General features: G+C 37.3%; 1 protein-coding gene and 1 pseudogene across 21 annotated transcripts in view; one reads left to right on the top strand and one right to left on the bottom strand.

Moving 5' to 3' along the window:
- Crem (cAMP responsive element modulator) overlaps positions 1-24,034 on the top strand; it is a 74,033-nt gene that overhangs the window by 20,832 nt on the left and 29,167 nt on the right. For 8 of the 21 annotated variants that reach the window (XM_021215163.2, XM_021215154.2, XM_021215162.2 and 5 more), the window contains 3 exons: positions 18,571-18,717; positions 22,345-22,439; positions 22,577-22,719. The exons of 1 other annotated variant lie outside the window; for it this stretch is intronic. In XM_021215163.2, coding sequence (XP_021070822.1) covers positions 18,571-18,717; positions 22,345-22,439; positions 22,577-22,719 — 385 coding nt within the window. Of the gene's footprint in view, positions 1-7,652; positions 7,731-18,570; positions 18,718-22,344; positions 22,440-22,576; positions 22,720-24,034 lie in introns of those variants that run through there. 12 more of the 21 variants (XM_021215170.2, XM_021215167.2, XM_021215157.2 and 9 more) reach the window with 4 other exon arrangements.
- On the bottom strand, positions 1,086-1,666 carry LOC110333567 (annotated as a pseudogene).

Raw genomic sequence — 24,034 nt, 5'->3', positions numbered from 1 at the left:
AACTCTGTATGTGATTTTTTTTTTTTTCATTTGAGGTAGGTACAAGGGTTAGTTGGAGTTTTTTCATGTGGGTGTGGGGAGGGAGGGAAGTGTATTTTGGGTAGAGGAAATAATGTGTACAAAAGCACAAAGTCAGCATATGGGAAATTACAGATGAGCAACATCTTGTAAGTGGGGAATCATTGTCTAGTCTGGGAAGTAGAACTGGCAAAAGTAAGCAGAAAGTTATAGAGAGTTGAGACTCTGTGCTCTAAATATGATTGGAATATTTTCAGATGCCCACTGTGTTTAGAATGCTAGTAGCACTGTGGAGATGGAGTTGGAAGTCAGTGAGCCAATAGGCAGGCCATCATTAGGATTCTAGTGGAGCCATGGTGCTGTGGTATGTAAGGACTATTACAATTTTTCAGAATTAAAAAGAAATACTGTGTGTGTGTGTGTGTGTCGGTGTGTATGAACATACACATGTGTCTACAAGTACAATGGAGGTCAGAAGAAATTGTTGAATCCCTTGGACTGGAGTTAGAGACAGTTGGAATCAATTTGAGTCCTCTGCAAAAGCAGCCAACACTCTAAATTTCAGAACAGCCTCTAGCCACCTGCCCTAGAATCTTAAAGAAAATGTTTAGGGTTTTTTTTTTTTTTAGTTTTTGTGTTTGTGCTGGCACACATAGGGCTGGCATATTGACCCAGCAGGTAAAGGTACTTGTCATCAAACTTGATAACTTGAGTTTGATTTCTAGGACCCACGTGATGGAAGGAGAAAGCTAGTTTTTAAAGTTGTTCTTTTAATCCATGTCTATATGTCATGGCATTGGAGTACTCCTACATGTATATACAAATAAGTGATAAGTATATAAGTAAGCAGGAAATTATAAGGAAATGAAAAAGGAATTGCATAAAGATGTTGTTCATATCTTAACATCCAGAGATATTATATATTAAATTTTTTGTGCTAATTAATTACTTAATTAAATCATTGTCTTTGAGAATAGAATAAAATGAAAAGCATATTTTTCTACTTGGGGTGTTTCTGTTTTGTTTTGTCTGTTTTTTTTAACTTTATCTGCATTTATTTCATGCTGAATTTATTCCCAGGCCATGAGTTTTTGTTTCTTCAGTTTCTTCTGGGATATCTTTTTCTTCTGTGCAACCTCTTCTTCTGGCTTTGGAACGATCTGTTCCTTCTCAGTGAGGATCATCTCAATGTGGCAGGGGAGCTCATGTATGGGTTAATCCAGCCATGACCTCTGTAGGTTCGTCAGCGCATCTGAGGGGCCTTGTTCACCTGGATGTGTTCAATGACCAGAGAGTCTATGTCTAAACCCTTAAGTTCAGCATTGCTCTCTGCATTTTTAAGCATGTGCGGCAAAAATTCAGCACTCTTTTTTGGCCACCGTCCCTGTGTCCACCCCCACTGCTTGGCCTGGGCGCACCTACCGACTCCACCATTATACCGCTGGAATGACACACATTGCTTCTTTAGAGTGACATCTTTCAGATACTTGGTGGCTTTGCGGATATGCATACCCTTAATGGCTTGGGCGGTTTCCCCAGTGTTCTTAAAGTGAACACGAAGGTTTGAACCTCTTTGATTTGCATGATTTTGTGGGGTTTTCTGGGTCAAGAGAGTAGCGAACCATCTTGGCAGGCGACCTCTGGCTGCTTCCAGGAAGAGCTGTTTTGTCTGTTTTAAGGCTATAATATCTGCCCTCAAATTCTGCCATTCTTTGTTGAAGTCAAAGTTGAAAGCAAACCTTCCTTTCCCCCTACTTTCTTTTCTTTAGGAACTGACTAAATTCAGCTTATGTCATTTCCTCAGAGACATCTGGCCCAGCTTGGTTAGCATACTGGGTCCCTTCATTTTAAGTTGATAATGTGAAGTTTAAAAGGGACCTTCAGGCTGGTGATCTCCAGCTTTGTAAGCTTCAGTCATACACATTGCTAAACGGGTCATCACTAAGATGCTTCAAAAGCATCTGTAAGTTATGCAGTTTGGGAATTTAATCCAGTGGGCAGAAACCAGTATTTTATATTATCATTAATTTCATCACATATTTATTTTTATCTGTCTCTCTGTCTCTCTCTCTTTCTCTCTCTCTACCTAGCTAGCTAGCTAGCTACCTACTTACCTACCTACCTAGTGCATTTGTGTGTGTCCGTGTGACCATGTGGCCATGTGTCTGTGTCTATGTGAGTGCGTGGCACTCATGTGGAGGTTAGAGGACAACTTGGAGGAGTCAGCTTTTTTTGTTTTGGGAATCAAAGTCCAGTTGTCTGCTTGACAACAGGCACCTTTACCCACTAAGTTATCTCAGTGGCTCCAAAAAATGAGTTTTAGTAGGTTTAAAGAATTGATAAGTAGAAAGGAGAGGGAAATTAAACATATAAATTCCTTAAGATGGGGTAATGAGCATAGAAAGGACAGAGACTCGGGAGATGGCTGACTCAAGGAGCTGGAAAAAGCTATAGTTTATGATGATTATTTCAAAATAGCAAATAATGAATGAATTCTACATAGCAAGCATATGAATTGTGTTTTCTTTTTTTGTTTTGTTTTTCTTTTTTTAAGACAGGTTTTCTCTCTGTAGCCCTGACTGTCATGGAACACACTCTGTAGACCAGGCTGGCCTGGAACTCAGAAATCTGCCTGCCTCTGCCTCTCAAGTGCTAGGCCCAAAGGTGTGCGCCACCACTCCCTGGTGAATTTTGTTTTCTTACTTTCTGTATTTGGTCACAAATAAACCATGGAGCTCTTTCTCATCTTTCTGTGCTACCATAATGTGTATGTAAATGTAAATGTATGAACATCTTTACTAGGCTGCACTTCACTGGTTTCTAAATGTAATTAGGAAGCACGGCTACACTGGCAAATTTGGAATCACTTCTGATCATTGTGGTTTTCCCAGGCAGGTTAAACAAGCATGGAATGATTAGCCCCAGGCTTAATGTGCCATTCAAGAAGCTGGAAAAATGGCAGAGTAAACCACTCTCATCTATTAGCTGGTTTTTATTGTATGACAGTTTCAGCTGGCATTATGGACCATGAAAAGCCAAGACAAAAGAATACACATGTGGGGGAAATCCTTGACTTTTCTTTATTTTGCTCTGTACAGCATAAATATAAATAAAATGCCTCTGTGAAGTCTGTAAAACAACAAACAAACAAACAAAAAAGCAACCAAAAATCATGGAGCCTGGTGTAATGGCACACACCTATAATTCCAGCCTCTAGGAGCACTTGGGATGCTGAGAGAGAGAGGAGCTAAACTTTCAGACTAGCCTTATCTATATAGCAGGACCTTGTCTCAAAAGATGAACCATAGTTCTTATCTTTCATATCCTACTACTGTGAAGAAATGAAAAAATAGTATGAGATAATTTCTGAGTTATTTTAGTTATGGGTTAATGCTGTGTTTTGCATAGACAATGACAGTTGGAAGAATTATACTATTCTTAGCTAAAATCTTATGAGTAGACTGGCAAGATGGGTCAGTGGTTAGGAGCTGTTCTTCTAGAGGTTCTGAGTTCAATTCCCAGCAACCACATGGTGGCTCAGATTCTTGTAGTATCTAAAGCTGTTTGAGTCTGAATATTTGTTGTCACTATACAATATTATGTATGTGGATTAAAAAGTCAAGCTGAAACATATTTAAATCCTGTTATATGTGTCCAAAGTGACTAATTATTTTCAGTGGTTCCTGATAGCACAGGCAACTTTGGCATATTGATATCTTGCTTTATTTAAACTTGAGGATGATAAACTCTGTGGTAGTTTAGACTTAAGTTCGGCTTTATATGAAAAGCATTTATTTTTTTTGTTTGTTTGACCAAATCATCATTAGACTGTTGGATTAAACATTGTGACCAGTTGTGTGTGATGTCATTTGTGTTAGTAACTGTGGCACCCCTGACTTTTCCATAGCTTCTGCTAATCAGGTTCCTTGAAGATAATATTTTCAGTGATCTGAAAACTCTTGCCTTTCAGGCTCTATACAGGGAAAGGAGGAGGGAACCCACCAGACAAAGGCTGGAGTTTTAGGTTTCTTTGCTTTATAACTTTCCGGTTACATGCAGCACTATTTTCATCTCTGCTCAAGGGTTAAGCTACAGGGTAGCCATGTGTAGTGCTCTATGCCTATAATTCCTAGTACTTGGGATTTGGAGGTGGGGGGGTGGTTAGGGCTTCCAAGACCGTGCTCTGTTACATAGTGGCTTCAAAGCCAGCCTGGGGCACATGAGAGTCTCTCCTCAAGAAACAAAAACTAAGCAAGATAGTTTAGCAGGTAGAGATACTTATGACTGAGCCTAACATCATGAGTTCCACCCTCAAGACTTAAAGGTTAGAAGAGAGCTCACTCCCACAAGTTGCCTTCTGACCTCCACATGTGTGCTGTGACATATGCATGTACACACACACACACACATAGTTATTTTATGTTACTTTATTTAATTGAAACTATTATCTTAAGTGTATGCTCTAATATTTAAGACTAAGATCCAATCCAGCCCTGAAAAACACTTGTTAATAATTTAGAGGACATATTTCTTAGGAATTTCTTCTAAGAAGAAACTCTTCCAAAAAATCACAATGCTTAAAAAACAAAATGCTACATATCTAAATAATTTTAGTTATATTTACATACTCTGGAACTAATGACAATACTCCTGCCTTAGCCTCCTAGGTGCTAGGATCAAGGCATGACCCACCATACTAAGGTATTTGTAACCACTTATTATTTTGTTTTGAAGTGTGTGTGTGTGTGTGTGTGTGTGTGTGTGTGTGTGTGTGTGTGTGTAAATGTTTTGCCTGCATAGTGCCTGTAGAGGTCAGAAGGCAGCGTTGGATCCCTTAGAATTGGAGTTAAAGTTGTAAGCAACCATGTGAGTGCTGGGAATTGAATCTGGCTCCTCTGCAAGAACAAGTGCTCCTAACTGATGATTTGTCTCTTCGGTCCCATTTTTTAAAATTATATATATTTTTTATTCATCTTGTATGTGATTGGGGCATACACATAGGTCAGAGGACCCAGTTCTGCAGTGTGGGTCTTAGGGATTCAACTCAGGTTATTCACTTGCTTGGTGACAAGTACCTTTACATACTGAGCCATTTTGCCAGCCATAGTATTTTTTTTTTTAATTTACTTTTTTTTTTTTATTAGTTTACGTATGTGTGGGAGACATATAAGCTTGCCTGTGTGTGCTTGCTTGGCATCTAGGGGAGGGGAGGACTATACTGGTTACAGATACTTCAGGGCCACACCTGGATTTTTACATGGGTACTAGATGTCCACACACAGCTTCTCATTCTCGAACAGCAAGTATTCTTATCAACTGAGCCATCTTTTCCATCCAGTTTTAGGCATTTTTAGGTAAACAGTTGAGTAGTGTTAAATTTAATCCCTATTGTTGTAAAACTGAACTTTTTCATCTTGGAAATTTGAAACTGAACCCATAGTAGTTCTTTTTTTCTTCCTTTTGGTTCCTATAACCATCCTACTTCTGTTTTCATGAAACTTAACTAGCTTCTTCCTAGGCATAGAATTGTCTAGGATTTATCATTTTGTGATTGGCTTATTTCATTTGTCATGATTTCCTCTAGGCTCATTCATGTAGCTTGTAATAAGTTTCTTCCTTTTAAGGCTATATATAATAGTCTATTGTGTATCATTGTTATATTTTGTTATTACTGTTTTTTTTGTTTGTTTTTGTTTGTTTGTGTTTTGAGACAGAGTTTCGTTGTGTAGCTCTGACTGTCCTGGAACTTGGTAGACCAGGCTGGCCTTGAATTTAGAGATCTGCATGCCATTGCCTTATGAATGCTGGAATTAGAGGTGTGTGCCATCATGCCGTACTTCTTCCTCTATTGTTGTTGTTGTTATTACTATTATTATTATTATTATTATTATTATTATTATTATTTGGCTTTTCAAGACAGGATTTTTTTGTGCAGTCCTGGGTGTCCTGGAACTTACTCTATAGACTATACTGGCCTTGAACTCAGAGATACACCTGCCTCTGCCTCCAGAATGTTGGGATTAAAGGCATTCACCACATTGACCAAAAATGGTCAGCTCAGGACCATTTTTCAAGGTTTGTTATTTTTGACAGCAACCAACAGGCACCCAGAAAGGAAGGAAGGATACTTAAGATAACCATTACCCCTGTGGATGTGATTGTTTTGCCTGCTTGTATGTCTGTGCACCACATTAATGCAGAGCCTAATGAGACCAAAAGAGGGTGTTAGATCCAGTGAACTGGAGTTACAGATGGCTGTTAGCCACAGTACGTATTTTGGGAAACAAACTTGGGAAAGAGGAGTAAATGCTATTGACTTCTGAGCCATTTCTCCAGCCCCAGGATGATCTGTTTTGAAGTTGTTTTTGAGGTACTTTAGAACATTATCAAATAATAAAATGAATTAGAATATTAATAATTGCAATTTGACTCCTTCCTAGATGTTCTTGTAAATAGTTGCTGTAACTTGGGTGAAGTGACACAGGCCTGTAGTCTACTTGGGAGGCAGAGGTAGGAAGATTGCCATGGGTTCAAAGCTTTTTCCCATTGCTAGTTCTAATCCAGGCTTTTTCGCATTGCTAGTTCTAATCCAGGCTTTTTTGCATTGCTAGTTCTAATCCAGGCTTGGCTAGAGTGATACCCCACTTCACTCCCCACAAAGGAAAACAAAACCCAGAACAAAACAATAACAAAAGATCTACTAGATATGGTGATGCATGCCTTTAATCCCTGATACCATGTTTAAAATTACATTAAAATAGAGCTAGAGATGCATAGCTCACTGGTAGTGTACTTACCTAGCAAGTGGGAGAACTTGGGCTCTATCCCTAGCACCTGGGAAGGGTTTTGCCTAAAATGTTCAATCCCCAGTACCACCAAAAACTTGGAAAGAGAAAGACCAAATGATTCTTTATTAATTATGCTAGTGAGCATAACTAAATGAGTTCTTAAAAATATTGAAATAAGATATTTTGCATCTTCAAGTGTTCAATTTATTTGTTTGTTTTTTGCGAAATTCCCTCTGTAGACTAGGCTGGCCTCAAACTCAAAGAAATCTAACTGCCTCTGCCTCCCAAATGCTGCTGGGATTAAAGGAATGTGCTACTATTGACTGGCCTCAAGTGTTCATTTTATAAGGTTCTATTTTTCTCTTTTCAGTTTTTAAATATTTGAGATATTAACACTATTTTTCTACAAGATATATAGAAATGGGGTAGTTTTCAACAACTTTCTTAGATCATGAAAAGGAATTTTGATTCTAGTCCTTGGTCTTAGTCTAGATAACACAGATTTGATCTATCAGGCAACAGAGTGGACAGAGTCAGTGGTATGCTTTATTGTGAATTCACATTTCTTTAATCCTTTATTAGCTGTCCTGATTGCAGGCCCATGTCTGTGATGTTCTTAGCTGTATTGTGACATCACAAACTCCACCATGACGGAACCTAGCTACGCACTGGAGCTGGTCTACTAGGTGCTGATCGCATGCTGTGCTACAACACTGTGAGGTTTCCCCAGTATAAGTGTCATTATTAGAACTTGTTTTAAAGTTCCAAATTCAAGTGAGGCTATCAATCGCATCACCTTACACTGTTTCTTCAGATTAACTACTGTCTTTAGTGGGTTTTCAGTGGATGTGGTGGCATCAGCATAACCTATGCTTCAGACATCCTATAGAAGAAGATTATTCTTCAGGGGATCTGGATAAAAAGGTAAATTTTTATTTGCTGTGAGTTCATTATATACGTTTTTAAAGCCTCAGAAAAAGTCTCAAACTATAAAGTAGAATATACACCACCTTTATGTTTTTAACTTAATTTTGAGAAGGATGCCTGTTTGATTTTTGGAATGGGATATATACACTTTAGACTCTCCCCATGACTTTTACTTTCTCTTCATTTAGGATTTCTATGCCAATGTCTCCTCTCCTTTGACACTTGATCATTTCTTTCCATATTTCTCTGCTGCATCACTTTCTAATTCCTTGCCTTTATTTATTTATTTTTTTTGAATTGAACACTACCCAAAATATTTGTTTTACCAATTGCCTTTTTACTTTCTGAATTGGGAATGCAGGGATTTGCATGTTTTCTGCTTAATTCCCACTGGCTGAGCACTGGTCCATGAAACCCTGAGCAAGTGCCCAGAAAGTACTGTTAACAGAAGAGTCAATTAAATAACAAATGTGGCATATTCTTGTGAATATTTTATTGTAAAATTGTTTTAGGGGCCGGGGAGAGAAGATGGGTCGGGGTAAAGGCACTGACAACTGAGTTCAATTTCCTGATCCACATGGTGGAAGGAGAGAAGCAACTCCTGCAAGTTGTCCTCTGAGCTCCATGTGTGTGCTCATTCACACATACATATATGTTTAAAAAATTGTTGTAGGCCAGCCTGAGAGATGGTTCAGCAGTTAAAAGTACTTGTTACTCTCCCCTCGCTGCAAATACTTGGTTTTCTCTTTACTACTTTTTCTCATTGCACTTTGGAAGATCTCTCAGGTTATAGCTTACTTGCAAATCTGCTCATTTCTACTTAGACATTACAAAATTAAATTTTATCTACATAGCACTTGTTCTTACAGAGATTTTTTTCCAGCGTCCACATGATGGCAAAAAAATTTACAGTTCCTTTTGACCTGTACGTGACGCACACATGTGATGCACATACCTAAGTGCAGGCAAAACATTCATGTATGAAATAACCTAGTCTAAAAATGTTTGTTTTAGGTCGTACACAATGGCCACATGTCTATATTCTTAGTACTTAGGAGGCTGAAATAGAAGAATTGCAAATTTGAGGCCTTCCTCAACTACATAGCAAGGTCGGGTCTCATAAACACAAAAGGAACAAACAAAAATAATAGTAGCTTTAGAATAAATCTTGATGTATATAAGAGATATTTCTTTGTTTTTGTCTGCATATTTTAGTTCAAGTGCACCTTATTGTCTTCCTATAAGTAATTTTATTTTTTGTCTTTTGATCTAACTTTAAAAATTTGATTTACTTTTGAGACATGGTTGTCTTATACAGCTTAGGCTAGTTTTAAACCTGCAGTATACTGCATCTCCCTCCTTACTGTTGCGAATTTGGGGTGTGCTGCCAGGCCTAGTTTACTAATTCCCCAGTGTTCCCAAAATGTCTTTAGAGCTTTTGCATGCTGTAAGTGATTACATATGTCTATGAATTCTTCTCTTGATATTATTCAAATATGGGACCAATTATGATTCAGTAGTGTATTGTTTAGTCTTCACAGGTTTGCATGCTTTCTGTAGTTTCTCTTGCTGTTGATAACTAGCTTTGTTCCATCAAAGTTAGGTTGAATACAAGATGGTATCACACTTTACCTATTATAAATTTTGGCTTCCAGCACTCACATAGTGGCTTACAACTATGTCTTCTTCTGACCTCCATAAATAACAAGAATACACATGGTGCATATGCATATATTGTTGATACTTGTTTTGTGTCCTAATATGTGATCAGCTTTTTAGAAAGTTTCATGGGCTTCTGAGAAGAATGTACGTTCTTTAGAGTTTGGATGGAACATTCTGTAGATATCTGTTATGTCTGTTTGACTTAAGATATCCTTTAACTCCAGTGGATTTGTTTTGTTTTGTTTTGTTTTTTTGGTGTTTTTTTGGGGGGAAGGGTGCTCAGTTTTTGTCAGGATGACCTGCTACTAGTAAGAGTGAGGTGTTGAAGTCACCTACTATGTTATATCACTGTAATGAAGTTAATCTGTGGTTTTAGATCTAGCAATATTTGTTTTCTGAAATTGAGTGCATCTGTTATGGTATGCTTTTGTTTAGAATTGGGAGTATTCTCTTGGTGGATTGTTCTTATAGTGAATATGAAGTGACCTCATCTCTTCTGGCTAGTTTGAGTTTGAAGTTTGTTTAGTTAGACATTAAATTTGCTATGCATATTTATTTGTTACATTTCCTTGGAATACATTTTTTCATTCTTTTATTTTAAAGTAGTGTCTATTATTGATGATGAGGTTTAGATGGGTCCTGTTTTCTAATCCAGTCTAATAGTCTGTGTATATTTATTGGGGGAGTTGAGACCACTAATATTAAGAGTAGTTTCAACTCAATTAAGACCACTAATATTAAGTGATATGTTAATATGTTAATGTTAATATATAATTGAGAGATGTGTATTATTTGTATATTGTTTCTATGTTGTTTTCTTAGACATCTTCTGAGTAACCATTGGAATTATTACTTGTGACCTCCTGGGTGTGCTTATCCTTTTCTTCAGACTGGAGTATTCTTCTAATAATTTCTATAGAGCTGGCTTAGGAATCATAAATTCCTTTAACTGTTTTTGTCATGAAAAGATTTTATTTCTCCGTCAATTTTAGTAGATAATTTGGTTGGGTATAATGTTTGGATTGACAATTTTGGTGTTTCAAAACTTGGAATACATTGAAAAGCCAAAAGATTTGCTGAACAATCAGGTAATCTGTTTATGGGTCTGCCTGTATAAGTGTCATGACCTTTCTGCCTTACAGATGTTGATCCCTTTATTTTGTGTTTTTAAAGTTTTAACTATAATATTTGTGGGGAGGTTCTTTTTTGGCCCTGTATATTTGGAGTTCTGTAGGTCTCTTGTACTTGGGTGGGTATTACTTTTTCTAGGTTTGAGAAATGTTCTTCTCTGATTTTTGTTTTGTTTTGGAGGCCAAGTCTCAGTATGCAATACTAACTGGCCTGGAACTCACAGTATAGAGCAAGCTTGCTTTGTGCTCACAAACATCCACCTGCCTCTACCTCCTGGATGCTAGTATTCAAGGCTGTTTGATATGATGCCCAGGCCCTCTGTGATTTTATTGAAAATATATTCTATGCCTTCAATGTGATAGTGTCCTTTTAGTCCCACAATCCAGGTTAGATCTTTTCTTGGTGTCCTACTTTCTCTTCATATATATTTCAGAATTTCTCAATTGACCTCTGCCTTGTCCTCCAAGCCCAGAGTCTCTGTTTTCCTATGGTCCATTCCATTGGTTAGGCTTTCCACTAAGATATATATTTGGCTTATTGAGTTTTGCATTTCTAGAATTATTTCAGTTGTGCTTTTCGTCAGCAATTCTGTCTGTAAAATTCTGTTTTCATATCTTGGATTGCCTTCTTTTTTGTTGTTGTTGTTTTTTTGAGACAGGGTTTCTCTGTGTAGCCCTGGCTGTCCTGGAACTCACTTTGTAGACCAGGCTGGCCTGGAACTCAGAAATCTGCCTGCCTCTGCCTCCCAAGTGCTGGGATTAAAGGCATGCACCACCACCGCCCGGTTGGATTGCCTTCTTTACTTCATTCATGTCAGTGTTGTTTGCTCTTGGAATATACTCATGCCTTCTATGAGTTGTTTGAACGTTATTATAATAATTCTTCTGAATTCTTTGGAAATTCTTCCAAGTCGCTTTCATTAGGTTCCATTAGGAACCTAATTCCATTAGGGAATTTACTTGTGGGGGAACCTTGTCATCTTGGTTTCTGATTTTGTTTGTGCACTTGGACTTGTGCATCTAGAGTAGTATGTTGGTTGTGACTTCCTTCCTTCCTTCCTTCCTTCCTTCCTTCCTTCCTTCCTTCCTTCCTTCCTTCCTTCCTTCCTTCCTTCCTCTTTATGCTGTCTCTCTGTCTTTTTTTCATTGTCATCCCTCAGAGGAGGTATTTATAGTATTCAGGAAAGGACTTAGTAGTAGGTCTGAGAGGCCAGCTTTCTACAGGAAGAATATGAGCAGCATAGGTGAGTCTAAGCAGAGGAAGCTGGATCTCCTATTTGCTGCAGGAGGCTGTGCAGAATGGCTGGGGACTGTAGGGTGGCTCTAAAGCTGGAGGCAATGACCAGCACTTGGAGTGTGGTTTCTGGGTGGTTTAGATGGACCAAAGTTTGGTAAGTGGGATGCAGGAGGCCACAGGGTCTAGGCTCCAGGTGAAAGTTGTTCCTGGACAGTGCTGCCATGTGAGCTTTTAAGAGTAATAGGGATGAAATTTAAGATCATTAACTCTGTACAATTACAGGCTTAGGGCTTATCACTTCCCAGCATTCTCAAAGCTAGTGAGCATATAGAATGGCAGTTTTACAGATCTAAGTGCTTTCTTGATTAAAAAGATCCATCTAAAGTCTAGCATCAAGGATACATTATTTGTGTTCTAGGAGTTTAATGATGTCTCGCTTTTGCACCCCCAGAGTTTGGCCATAGCAGAAGTATCATTGCAGAATTCACTTAGCTTACCTGTAGAGTTTTGAGGTCACAGCCTGTGTTGGTGGGAACTTACAACTTGTTTTAGTTTTTGTTTGTTTGGTTTTCCTGAGACGGTCTCTCTATGTACTTCTGGCTGGCCTGGAACTCACTATGTAGACCAGGCTGGCCTCAAATTCACAGAGATCTGTCTGCCTCCTGAGGGCTGACATGCAAAGGCATGCACCACCATACCCAGCCCAGGTATTCTTTAAAAGATAATGATTTTATGTTATTTATTTTGTGTGTATATGGGTGTGAGCACATGTATACCATGGTGTATGTAGAAATCAAAGAACAACTATGAGAGTTGGTTATGGTCTTCCATGATGGAGTTCCAGGATCAGACACAAGTCATCAATCTTGACAGGAAGGGGCTTTACTCACTGAGTTAGCTTGCTCTACGTCAGGTATCTTGACATTAAAACTTTTGATAAATATATGGAGTTCTGAGAATTACACTTGAAAGATAAAGCGCCGGGCGTGGTGGTGCACGCCTTTAATACCAGCACTCGGGAGGCAGAGGCAGGCGGATTTCTGAGTTCGAGGTCAGCCTGGTTTACAAACTGAGCTCCAGGATAGCCAGAGCTATACAGAGAAACCCTGTCTTGAAAAATCAAAAAAAAAAAAAAAAAAAAAAAAAATATAAAGCAACTGAAAGCATGTTCTATAACTATTTGTATATGTATATACTTATATATATGATGTATACTCATAGCATATATATATACCTAGTATAATTATATATATATAATTATAAAATATAATATATAATTATATATATATATATATATATATATATATATATATATATATATACTAGTTTTATGTCAACTTGACATAACCTGAAATCATCTGAGTGGAGGGAACCTTTATTAAGATTAATGCCTCCATAAGATGAGCCCGTAGGCAAACCTGTGCAACATTTTCTTAATTAGTGATTGATGTGCTAGGGCCTAGCCCATTATGAGTGGTAACAGTCCTGGTGATCTTGGGTTCTCTAAGAAAGCAGGCTGTGCAAGCCGTGAAACACAAACTAGTAAGCAGCATCTCTCCATTGCCTCTGCAGTAGCTCTTGTTTCTAGCTTCCTGTCCTCACTTCCCTCAGTGTTGGATTCTTACCTGGTAGTGTAAGCTGAAACATAGATTGATGACTCTTTCCTGTGCAAGTTGCTTTGGTTATGGTGTTCCATCACACCAGTAGTAACCCTAACTAGGACCGTTTATGTGTGTGTGTGTGTGTGTGTGTGTGTGTTCACATATGCATATGTTATGATTTATTCTTTTCTATAAAGTTTTCTTATAATTTATTTATTTTTTTGTGCACTGATGTTTTTCTTTCATATGTCTGTGTGAGTGTGTCAGGTCCCCTGGAACTGGAGTTACAGACAGTTGTGAGCTGCCATGTGGGTGCTGGGAATTGAAACTAAGCCTTCTAGAAGAACAGTAGGTGTTCTTAACCACTGAGCAATCTCTTCAGCCCCATGATTTATTCTTGCTTTAGTTCTTCAAATAATGCAACTTTGAAGCTGCAGTGTTTATTCACAGGAAGTGAGTACACAGATTGCAGATTCTTCATAACATAGCACAACTTTTGAGAATATTTCTAGTATTCTTGAGTTTCTCTACTGTAGTTTCAAGTTTGTTATCTTTAAATGTTTTACTTTTTGTTGTTAAAAAAGCAAATCATTGAGATACACTGGGGCTCTGGCAGGGCTTGTCAGAGAAGTCTGATTCTACAGAGAAAAGTCCTTTCATATGAGCAACTTTCATAGTTTTTCCCACCACCAGCTTGGTGGAGTGTTGTGCCTATAGTCCTAGTTACTAAAGGATGCCAATTGGTAACATGTAGAGTTTGAGACCCTTATTTTGAAAGAAAGAAAGAAAGAAAGAAAGAAAGAAAGAAAGAAAGAAAGAAAGAAGAAAGAAAGGAAGGAAGGAAGAAAATAAAGGGGAAGAGAAGGAAGGGGAAAGGGATGGTGAAGGAAGGGGAAGGGGAAATGCAAAAGGGAAGTAAGGGAAAGGAAACACAGAAGCAAATGTGCGGTAAGGATACCTGCAGAGGGTGTGGCATCCTCTTATGGGAACATGCTAGCCAGTTCTTCTTTTTGAGTTAAGGAAGGTTTGTTTTGCCTTTCTATATAAGTTAAAAAGCATAATTTCTATTTTGCTAGTCTCTGATCTACAAACGTCAGTGTTACTGGGTTTGAATTGTGGCTATGAAACTGTATGAGAGCTGAAATCTCAGCCTGTCTCAGCCCTCTGAGCTGAACAGCAGACTGAAGCAATGTTATTATGGAGCAGCCACTGAAAAGTATTCTATGCACTGCAGAACCTTGGGAAAGATGTGCAGATGTTTTCAAAAGATTTGCTAAGATAAATATATATAGTAACAAAATGTATTTTATAGATAGTACAATTTTATTTACCTTTTACTCTAGTAACATTTGTACTGCTGTGATCAAAACATTAAGTGGAAGATAAACTTTTGTTCTTAACTTGAGCCATATTAGTGGCATCAAGGACCATGATTAACCTTTATATGCTTCACTACCTTTCCTTCGTAGTTAAACACAGCAGCCAGTTTCATGGGAGAATATTTTGGATGAATCAGTAAAAGCTGCATTACATCATGACCCTTGAGTACATACTACTTTAATTTAATACTCTTTGTTTTGAAATGGGATGTTTTTGAGGAGAGGTGGTCCACATTCGCTTCACCCACTGAGCCAGTGCTTCCCTAGAAGTATTTCAGGATGTTGTATAATATTGAATCAGCTAAAGATACATTCAAAGGCTACAGATGTCATTGGTACAGATTTGGGAACAACCACTTGTGAGTTTCAGAGCTATGTCAAAGAATATTCTTGGTTGCCTGTAAAAGCTGCAGTAAAATCCCCTTGCTCTGTAAAATACACTGTCTATGAGATCCAGATTTTTTCAGGTATCTACCTCATGAAACACAAGATCCAGATTTTCTTCACATATCACCTCATGAAACACACTGCAAATTCATTGTGGAAGTATATATTAGAATCTAGATCTGTTTAATTGAAACAAGTCATTAAAGCCAAGTATAGTAGAGCAGACTTACAATCTTAGTCACTTGACTGAGACAGAGGTTATCATGAATTTGAGACCACCATGGGATATATAGTGAGCCTGTGATAAGTGAGAACCTTTGAGGCAGGCAGATCTCTGTGTGTTCAAGGTCAACCTGGTCTGTGTAAGATCCAGGCTAGCCAAGGATACACAGAGAAATCCTGTCTTAAAAAACAAAACAAAACAAAAAAACAAAATAAAAGAAAGGAAGGAAGGAAGGAAGAGAGAGGAAACCAAAAACCAAACAACAACAAAAATCATAGTCATTAAAAGAATTCGTTAGTCTGTTATGGTGATGGTGGTTCACACCTTTAATCTCAGCAGAAGTAGGTGGCTCTCTGTTTGTTTGAGGCCAGCCTGGTCTATGTAGTAAGTTCCAGGCCAGCCAGGGATACACAATGAGATGTTGTCTCAAAACAACAACAAAAACTCACAACCAACTGAAAACACATATACACAAAAGCCCCAAAGTAAAACACTGTCAGGGAACTGGAGAGATTGCTCAGCAGTTAAGAACACTGACTGCTCTTCCAAAGGTCCTGAGTTCAAATCCCAGCAATCACATGGTGGATCACAACTATCTGTAATGAGATCTGCTGCCCTCTTCTGATGTGTCTGAAGACAGCTACAGTGTGCTCGCATATAATAAATGAATAAATCTAAAAAAAAAATTTAAAAAAACACTCAGAATTTTCACTAGTTTTGTTTTGAAAAATGTAACTTTTTCATAAAATTATAGCATTGCAGTAGATTTACCATTGCTGAGCTATTAGGTGATTAATCCATTTTAATTTCTAGTGTGGTATTAGTCAGTAGATAAAAATCTTCTGGCGCTGTCTTATATGGGTTTGCAAGAACCAGATATGTACATCTTTATTTAATTTTGTGTCCATCATCCCAGCCTGAAACAAGTCATGATCCATAATGTATTGTTTATGTCACAGAAATAAACAAAAACTGTACATCAAGATTCTAATTCCTAGGATCTGGTTATTATTTACCCATCACTCTACTAGTTGGAAATCCAGTTGATTCAGATACTGAAACCTCTTTAGGGCTGGTGAGATGGCTTAGATGCTTGCTTACTACTGAACTTGATGACCTGAGTTTGATCCTGTGGAACTACATGGTAGAAGGAGATACCAACTCCAATAAGTTGTCCCTTCAACCTTTCAACCTCACATAACACAGAAAGTGGCATGAACACAGAACGTGGCATATATACACACACAAACTTACTCTATATGTAATAAAAATTTGAAAACAACAAAAACCTGAGGTAGTTAGCAAGTTTAAGTATAAAGATACTGTGTGAGAGAGAGTTTGAGGTTACTTGAGAGGAGGAGGGAACTTTCTGCCAGTTAACACAGTGCTGGATATCCTTCCGTCATTTTTTTCTTGTGCTGAGATTTGTGGAACAAGTCCTTTTTATTTGTACCTTTAGCTGTTCAATACGCTCACGCTCATGCTCACGTTCATGCACGCGCGCGCGTGCACACACACACACACACACACACACACACACACACACACACACGAGGTACTTTTAATATAGATAAGATGTACTTTTCTTCTACAATCCAAGTAGATGATACTGGGATCGATAGGTATGTTGTCTGTATCTGTTGCCTCTGGTCTCATTTGTAATCTTCGTAATCTAGGCTTAGATCAAGGAGGACTGGCTTCAGCTCTGGCTCCCACAGAAAGCCTTCACTTTTTGTTCAGGGCTATACTGATCTTTCTTCTGTACACCTGTGACATTCATGGCTAGTAAAGTAGAACAGTTAGCTCTTCACTTGTTTGATGTGTTGTCTTTTATTAGGTACCAGTTTTTACCAATTCTACTTTATACCTCAGTACATGAAGTACAGTGAGTGCTAGACATATGTTTCTTTTTTATGTGTTAAAGTATTTGCTTTCTAGAAAATGACATTTTAAATATATCTTAACTATTTGTTGTAAATCTATTTCTCCCCTCCCACCACCAGACAAGGTTTTTTTCTGTGTTTTTCATCCTGGCCACAAATTCATGATCCTTCTGCTTCAGCTTCCTGAGTGAGGAGATTTCAAACATATGCCACTGTGCTCACCTTGCAAAGCCATTTTCAAATAGGTTTAAAAGTAATAAAACACTAGTAAAGTAGCCTGGGACTCCCTGGTGTTTCTTAAAGAATAGAGGCTTCCGTGAAAATTAACACCTTGAGGTTCTCTTACTACTCAAGATAGAAACTCCACTGCATTTCAGTTTCAAGGTCTTTGAGTGGTTTGAATAAATCAAAATGCATAGTGAAGTGAATAAAATTAAGAAAAGTTTCTAAAATTATAGTGGTCAGAAGGACAGATTACTAGAGACTTTGAGTCTAATCTAAAGGGTGTTTGTGGATACACTCAGTAGGGTGATAGAGGGAGATGCCTATGCCACTCATCTCTCAGGTCAAGACTGATGGAGCTCTGCACCTCTCAACTGATACTCCATGTTGGAAAGAGGGCTGCCACACTAGCAAAAGTCTCGAAGTTTCTTTTTTCTGTGGTGTATTATCTCTCTCTCTCTCTCTCTCTCTCTCTCTCTCTCTCTCTCTCTCTCTCTCTCTCTCTCTCTGTGTGTGTGTGTGTGTGNGAGAGAGAGAGAGAGAGAGAGAGAGACAGACAGACAGACAGACAGAGACAATGACTGTAGAAACAAGAATGTACATGTGGTTATAGAATATAAAAATGATCTTTTCTTGAACTAATATTGAGACAGCGTATCAGCTTACTTCTAAAATAGTGAAAACATTGCCACTTTAAAACATTTCATTTATCAAAAAGTAATCCACACATTTAAATTTTCTTTAGTTCCTCTTAATCAGTTAAAGAGGAGTTTGTGTTTTGTCCTGAAAAGGGTGACCCTGTTAGTAGCCAAGAGGTTGCATCGAGGTAGTTTAACTGCTTTAGAACTTTGTGCTCAGAACATTCTTAGCTGCCAAAGCATGGGCAGCAAAAGTGAGGCACATGGGTTCTTTAGTATCTGTCACATCAGAGAATGACAGTTCCAGGACAGTGACTACTACCTCCTAATGGTAAGTACCCTACTTGTTCTTCATTTCTTAGATTCAGAAAAAGAAAAAAGAAGTAGGCTGGTTGTGATAGCAAGTGGTGTTCTTAAAAATAAACAAAAGCAAAACAAGTCCAGCTTTAATCCTCAATGATGGTCATTTTTTCAGGTTTCTGTAGCTGGATCAGGCACTGGAAGAGGCTCCCCAGCTGTGACTCTAGTACAGTTACCTTCAGGCCAAACTGTACAGGTCCAGGGAGTAATTCAGACACCACATCCATCGGTTATTCAATCACCACAAATACAAACTGTTCAGGTTAGCGTCCTTCCTTGACGATTTGTCTTTGACTTTCTTGAGCTTTAAATTTTTTTCTGTTGTTTAATTCATTTGTCATCATTTTCTTTATTTTCTTTTACTCTTTTAGAGATAAAGTTTCACTATGTAGCCAAGGTTGGCTTTAAACGCCTTTTCTTCCTCCTCAGCCTCTCAAATTATGGGACTACAGGCATGTGCCACTTCATTCGGCTGTTTTGTGTAACTTTATATTAAAGGTGTCTTCTTGGATACTTGGAGAATTTCTTCTTACATTGTGTTGGGCTGTGTATATAGACTGACTTATGGGTTGGATTTTTGTTTCTGCTCTTAATTTTGTACAATGAGTAATTGTTAAATAAGCAGTTCTATATTTTAGCTTTTTTTTCCCCAGATATATTTATTTAGCAAAGCTCTCTAGCAGTACTTTGAGGGTTCCTAGAAAACATTGTAATAAACATAATACAGTCCTGGTTGGTTTTGGATTCGCTATGTAACCCAAGTTGGCATTAAACTTCCTGCCTCACCTTCTTGAGTACATCATTGCACTTCATCAGAAACTGATTTTATATTAGTGAATGTAACCCTCAGAAATTCAGGATATTTGATGCTGGGACTTAAACTGTAAATCTTTGTGGATGTTAAGCATATGCTCTAATACCTCCTGTACCCCAGCCCAAAAGTACAGATTCTTGTCACTTGGGTACTTTATTTTCATGTCATACACTCCTCAGGTTGAACGTGGACTTTCGTAGATGTGGTTGTGGTACAGATAAATATTTTGTGACTTCTCATCATTGTAATTATCACACATGATAGGAATCACATCCTAAACTCTTGAAGGTAGTTTTTTTCACTAATAGTTATTTATTATGTGTGTACTTTATAGCATACTTTTCATATTTACTAAACTGATTTCTGTTTCTTTTTTAGGTCAATTTGTTATTCTTTAAGTATAGAAATTATTTGAAATTAAGTGGTAAAAAGCAAGGCTCAAATCTGTGAGGAAAATGGATGTGCATATACTTAATCTTGCCTTCACCTGCATGCGCTTGAGTGTAGTTTCTCACAATGCAATGCAGAGGGCTTCAGCACAGCACTTACTTGATAAATTCCCATACTTTCTGAGCTTGCTTCTTTTTCCAGAATAGGTATCTTGTTTTTTCCCCAGGGTGTATATACAATTCCTATCATTGTCTTTAGTTTTCTGTGATGACCCTTGATTACTAGAATTTGTAATTTCCTATTCTAATTATAAAGTAAGAAAGTTTCCCCTTACTCTTTCTTGTATCATGGATTTTTATTTATTTATTTATTTATTTATTTATTTATTTATTTATTATATGTAAGTACACTGTAGCTGTCTTCAGACACTCCAGAAGAGGGCGTCAGATCTTGTTATGGATGGTTATGAGCCACCATGTGGTTGCTGGGATTTAAACTCTGGACCTTTGGAAGAGCAGTCCGGTGCTCTTACCCACTGAGCCATCTCACCAACCTGTATTATGGATTTTATTGGCAGTAAAAACTTTACCTGGCTGGTATTGGAAGGCAACATTGTCTTATAATAAGAATACTTTATTATTGCTGTTTTGTTGAGTGAATGATTTGATTGTCTTTGTAGAGATAAATACTTTCAGATCTTACCTTAAAACTTCTGTGGTTTAAATGACAAATCTTCTGCATGAACTTCAATTTTTAAAATGTTTTATTAGCATATATTAATTATATGCAATAGTGTTTTCATTATTATGACATTCCATTCTGTATTAGAATTTGCTCTGTAGACCAGGCTGGCCTTAAGCTCACAGACATCCACTTGCTTCTGTCTTCCAAGTTCTGGGATTAAGGATGTGAGCCACCATTGCTCATCTTATTTCAGCTTTTCTAAACTGGATGAAATAATGGGCTGTACTGCATATAAGGGAATTGCTGTGGTTTTAGACAGCTGTGTGAAGTATATTGCCAGGATAAGATACATGGTGTATGACCGTGTAAGGCAATAACATTTCTTTCCTAGTAGATTATGTTTGGTGTGTGAGTGCTTGTGTAAGAGTATCCATGACCAGAAGTGTTACATTTGTAGATGCATATATATATGTGTTTGTATACACACACATGCCTGTCTACATGCATTGAAGATGTTATAATTCCTTCTATTAAAATCAGAAATGAATTTTTAGTATATATTTTAATTGGTAAACAATTTTAATCAATTTATTCTGACAACATTTTGCTTTAAAGTTTGTATACATTGTGGTATGACTAAATTGGCTAATTAAAATATGTGTTATTTTATATAACTTTTTCATGCTGGAAATACTTTAAATATGCTAATTCTACATAAACTTTTGTAATTTTCAAGAGGAAAATATACTGATATTCTTTTTTCTCCTCCTCCTCTTCCTCCTTCTTTGCATTTTTCTAGAGAAGATTTTTTGAAGCTCAAGCTGGCTTCAAGCTCACAGTATATTTAAGACTGTTCTTGAATTTTGTATGCTTCTGTTTCTGCCTTCAAAGGCTAGGATTAGAGGGATTCACCACTATTCCATGTTTTATGTGATGTTGGGGATCAAATATATGGCTTTGTGCATGATGAAAGCACTCTATCAACTGAGTCACTTCCTCAGCCCTGTGTTGTTCTTAACTGGACTTGTTTTCAGTCTTGATTCTTAGGTTTTTTTTTTCCCCCATATCAAAGTCTCATGTAACATGAAGTTTTGTAAACCTACCTCCCCTAAACCTTATAGCTAAATGACTAAATATATTGACAGAAGACATGTTTAGATATTTGTCATTTTAGTTTTCTCATTTTCTTTAATTGACATATTATTGTATTGTTGCCTGGTTTGAAAACTCTGATACTTTTATTTTTATATCTATCTATCTATCTATCTATCTATCTATCTATCTATCTATCTAATCTAATCTAATCTACCTACCTACCTACCTACCTATCATCTATCCATCCACCCCACCCACCAGTCTTATTTTTTGTGTGGATGTGTCTTTGGATGCATTCCATAGTGTCTACTTGTAGGTTAGTGAGAATTTATTTTTTGTCTCATATGTGGGTCTTGGGACTGAACTCAGGTTGTCAGGCATAGTGGCAAGTGCTTTTATTCACTGAGCCATCTTACTGGCCCATTAAATATACATTTGTTTTGACTTCAGAATCTTTAAACTCTAATATACTCCTTATATAAATCCTTCTCTCAACAAGCCTGACTTTACTGACTTGTTTACATAAGTATTTATTCTTCTTTGGGCCCTACTTAATGTCCTAACTTTTACACCTAGCTTAAGACAATCATGATGTAGAGAGAGCACTAAATTGGGTAGTTTTCCTGCGTCTGTTATGGTCTTGCTGATATCTATACTTACAAGGACACATTTAGGTTTGGGGTTTTGGATCTTAAGTCTTTTATGCTTTTCCCTTTCCTGTGAAGCCCTACTTGGCATTCCAAGTACTTTTCTATTGAATTTATGTAAAATTTATTATCAATTCCATTCCTTGTTTCCCTCTCCACACAAGCATTGAATTCTATCCACAGTCTCTTAATCACCATTTTTGAGTGAAGATGAAGATCATGTGTTTTATGATGTATTTCAGAAAGTCTTGTATTATAGGTAGCAACAATTGCAGAGACAGATGATTCTGCAGACTCAGAAGTAATTGATTCGCATAAACGTAGAGAAATTCTTTCACGAAGACCCTCATATAGGTGAGTTGACTAACTTTCCAACTTGTATATTTCCACGCCAAAAGACAATAATTGTAGAGCAAAGCAGTGATTCTTTATGGCTTTCCTGTTGTCTCTTTTTATATCCTAATTGCTTATATTGTTATATTATATTTTAGAAAAATACTGAATGAACTTTCCTCTGATGTGCCTGGTATTCCCAAGATTGAAGAAGAAAAATCAGAGGAAGAAGGGACACCACCTAACATTGCTACCATGGCAGTACCAACTAGCATATATCAGACTAGCACGGGGCAATACAGTATGTATGCTATGATTCCATAGACACGGTGCTAGCTTTATCTCTCCCCTATTAGAGTGAAGCAGCGTGGGCTTGGGCATCCGAATATTTCATTAACAGCTGTGCAACGTTAACAGCTGTGCATCACAAAATAAACAGTACATGTTAAAGCAATAAGATACTGATAAAGCACTAAGTGCTGATTGCTGAAAAGTCTTTATTGCTGAGTATGAATGATAAGTGATTAAAAATTAAAGGCAGGGTTCCTATTTACATGTTTATATTCATTTCAAGTAACAATTTTAAAAGTTCTTGTTTTTGTTGTCTTTATGCTATAAATGTCTGTATTTCATTGTTGCTGGCGTTTGTTGCCAACAGCTTATTACACTTAATCATATAAAAGAGGTAAATATGTTTTCTAATTGTGTTTTAAATGTACTATTGTTTTCATAACTTTGTTAATTTGTGCTGCAGTTTTTCTAAAAGAACAGAAAATCTTCTAACTTTCAGACTATAGCAATTGGATAGATCATTTTATTTGAACTTTACACACTGGAAGCTCTAATAAACAGATACATTGGCATTTAGTCTTGTGCATTTTAATGTATTGCTACTTTTGTGCTTTTTGTTCTTACTAAAGCACTAATGATTTTCCCAAGTCAAGCACATTTGATAAACAAGAATAATGAAACCTAGAAAGCAAAGTAAAAGGAAAGAAAGGAAGCCAAGGGAAACAACTGCTTGGGTCCTTGGGGATGTGTGTAATGTTATACACTGTATCCAAATAAAATTAAAAGACTATATTTTCATTTTTTTTAATAACGTGGTGATACCTGCAAAGTCTCAGGACTTGGCTGTTAAACATGTTATCTCCTTTTCTGTATGGAAGATCGTATGTAGTTATTAGGATTTGTTGTTTGTTTCTTAGAATTTTTCTTGTGGTGATAGATATTTGCAGTAGCAGGTCCTGCTTGTAATTTTGGGTTGCTATTATCATGATCTGTCAGAGATGGGTATAACTTGTTACACTGCTGGGTGATGAATGTACATGTTCAAAATGAGTGTGAAGAAAATTCCCACAACCTTTTGTGTCTATCTTGGTTTTTTTGGCCCATTGGAACTATGTGGTGAATATTTTAGGACTGTAAACCAGAGCTTGCCAGTTGTTTTTTTTTTATTATTATTATTTTCTTTATTTACATTTCAAATGCTATCCCAAAAGTTCCCTATACCCCCGCCCCCGCCCCTGGTCCCCTACCCACCCACTCCCACTACTTGGCCCTGGCCTTCCCCTGTGCTGGGTCATATAAAGTTTACAAGACCAAGGGGCCTCTCT

Source organism: Mus pahari, chromosome 15 (assembly GCF_900095145.1).
Source record: "Mus pahari chromosome 15, PAHARI_EIJ_v1.1, whole genome shotgun sequence".
Classification (NCBI taxonomy): Eukaryota; Metazoa; Chordata; class Mammalia; order Rodentia; family Muridae; genus Mus; species Mus pahari.
Note: the sequence above shows the minus strand (reverse complement) of the source record. Positions and strands in the feature narration are given on the sequence as shown.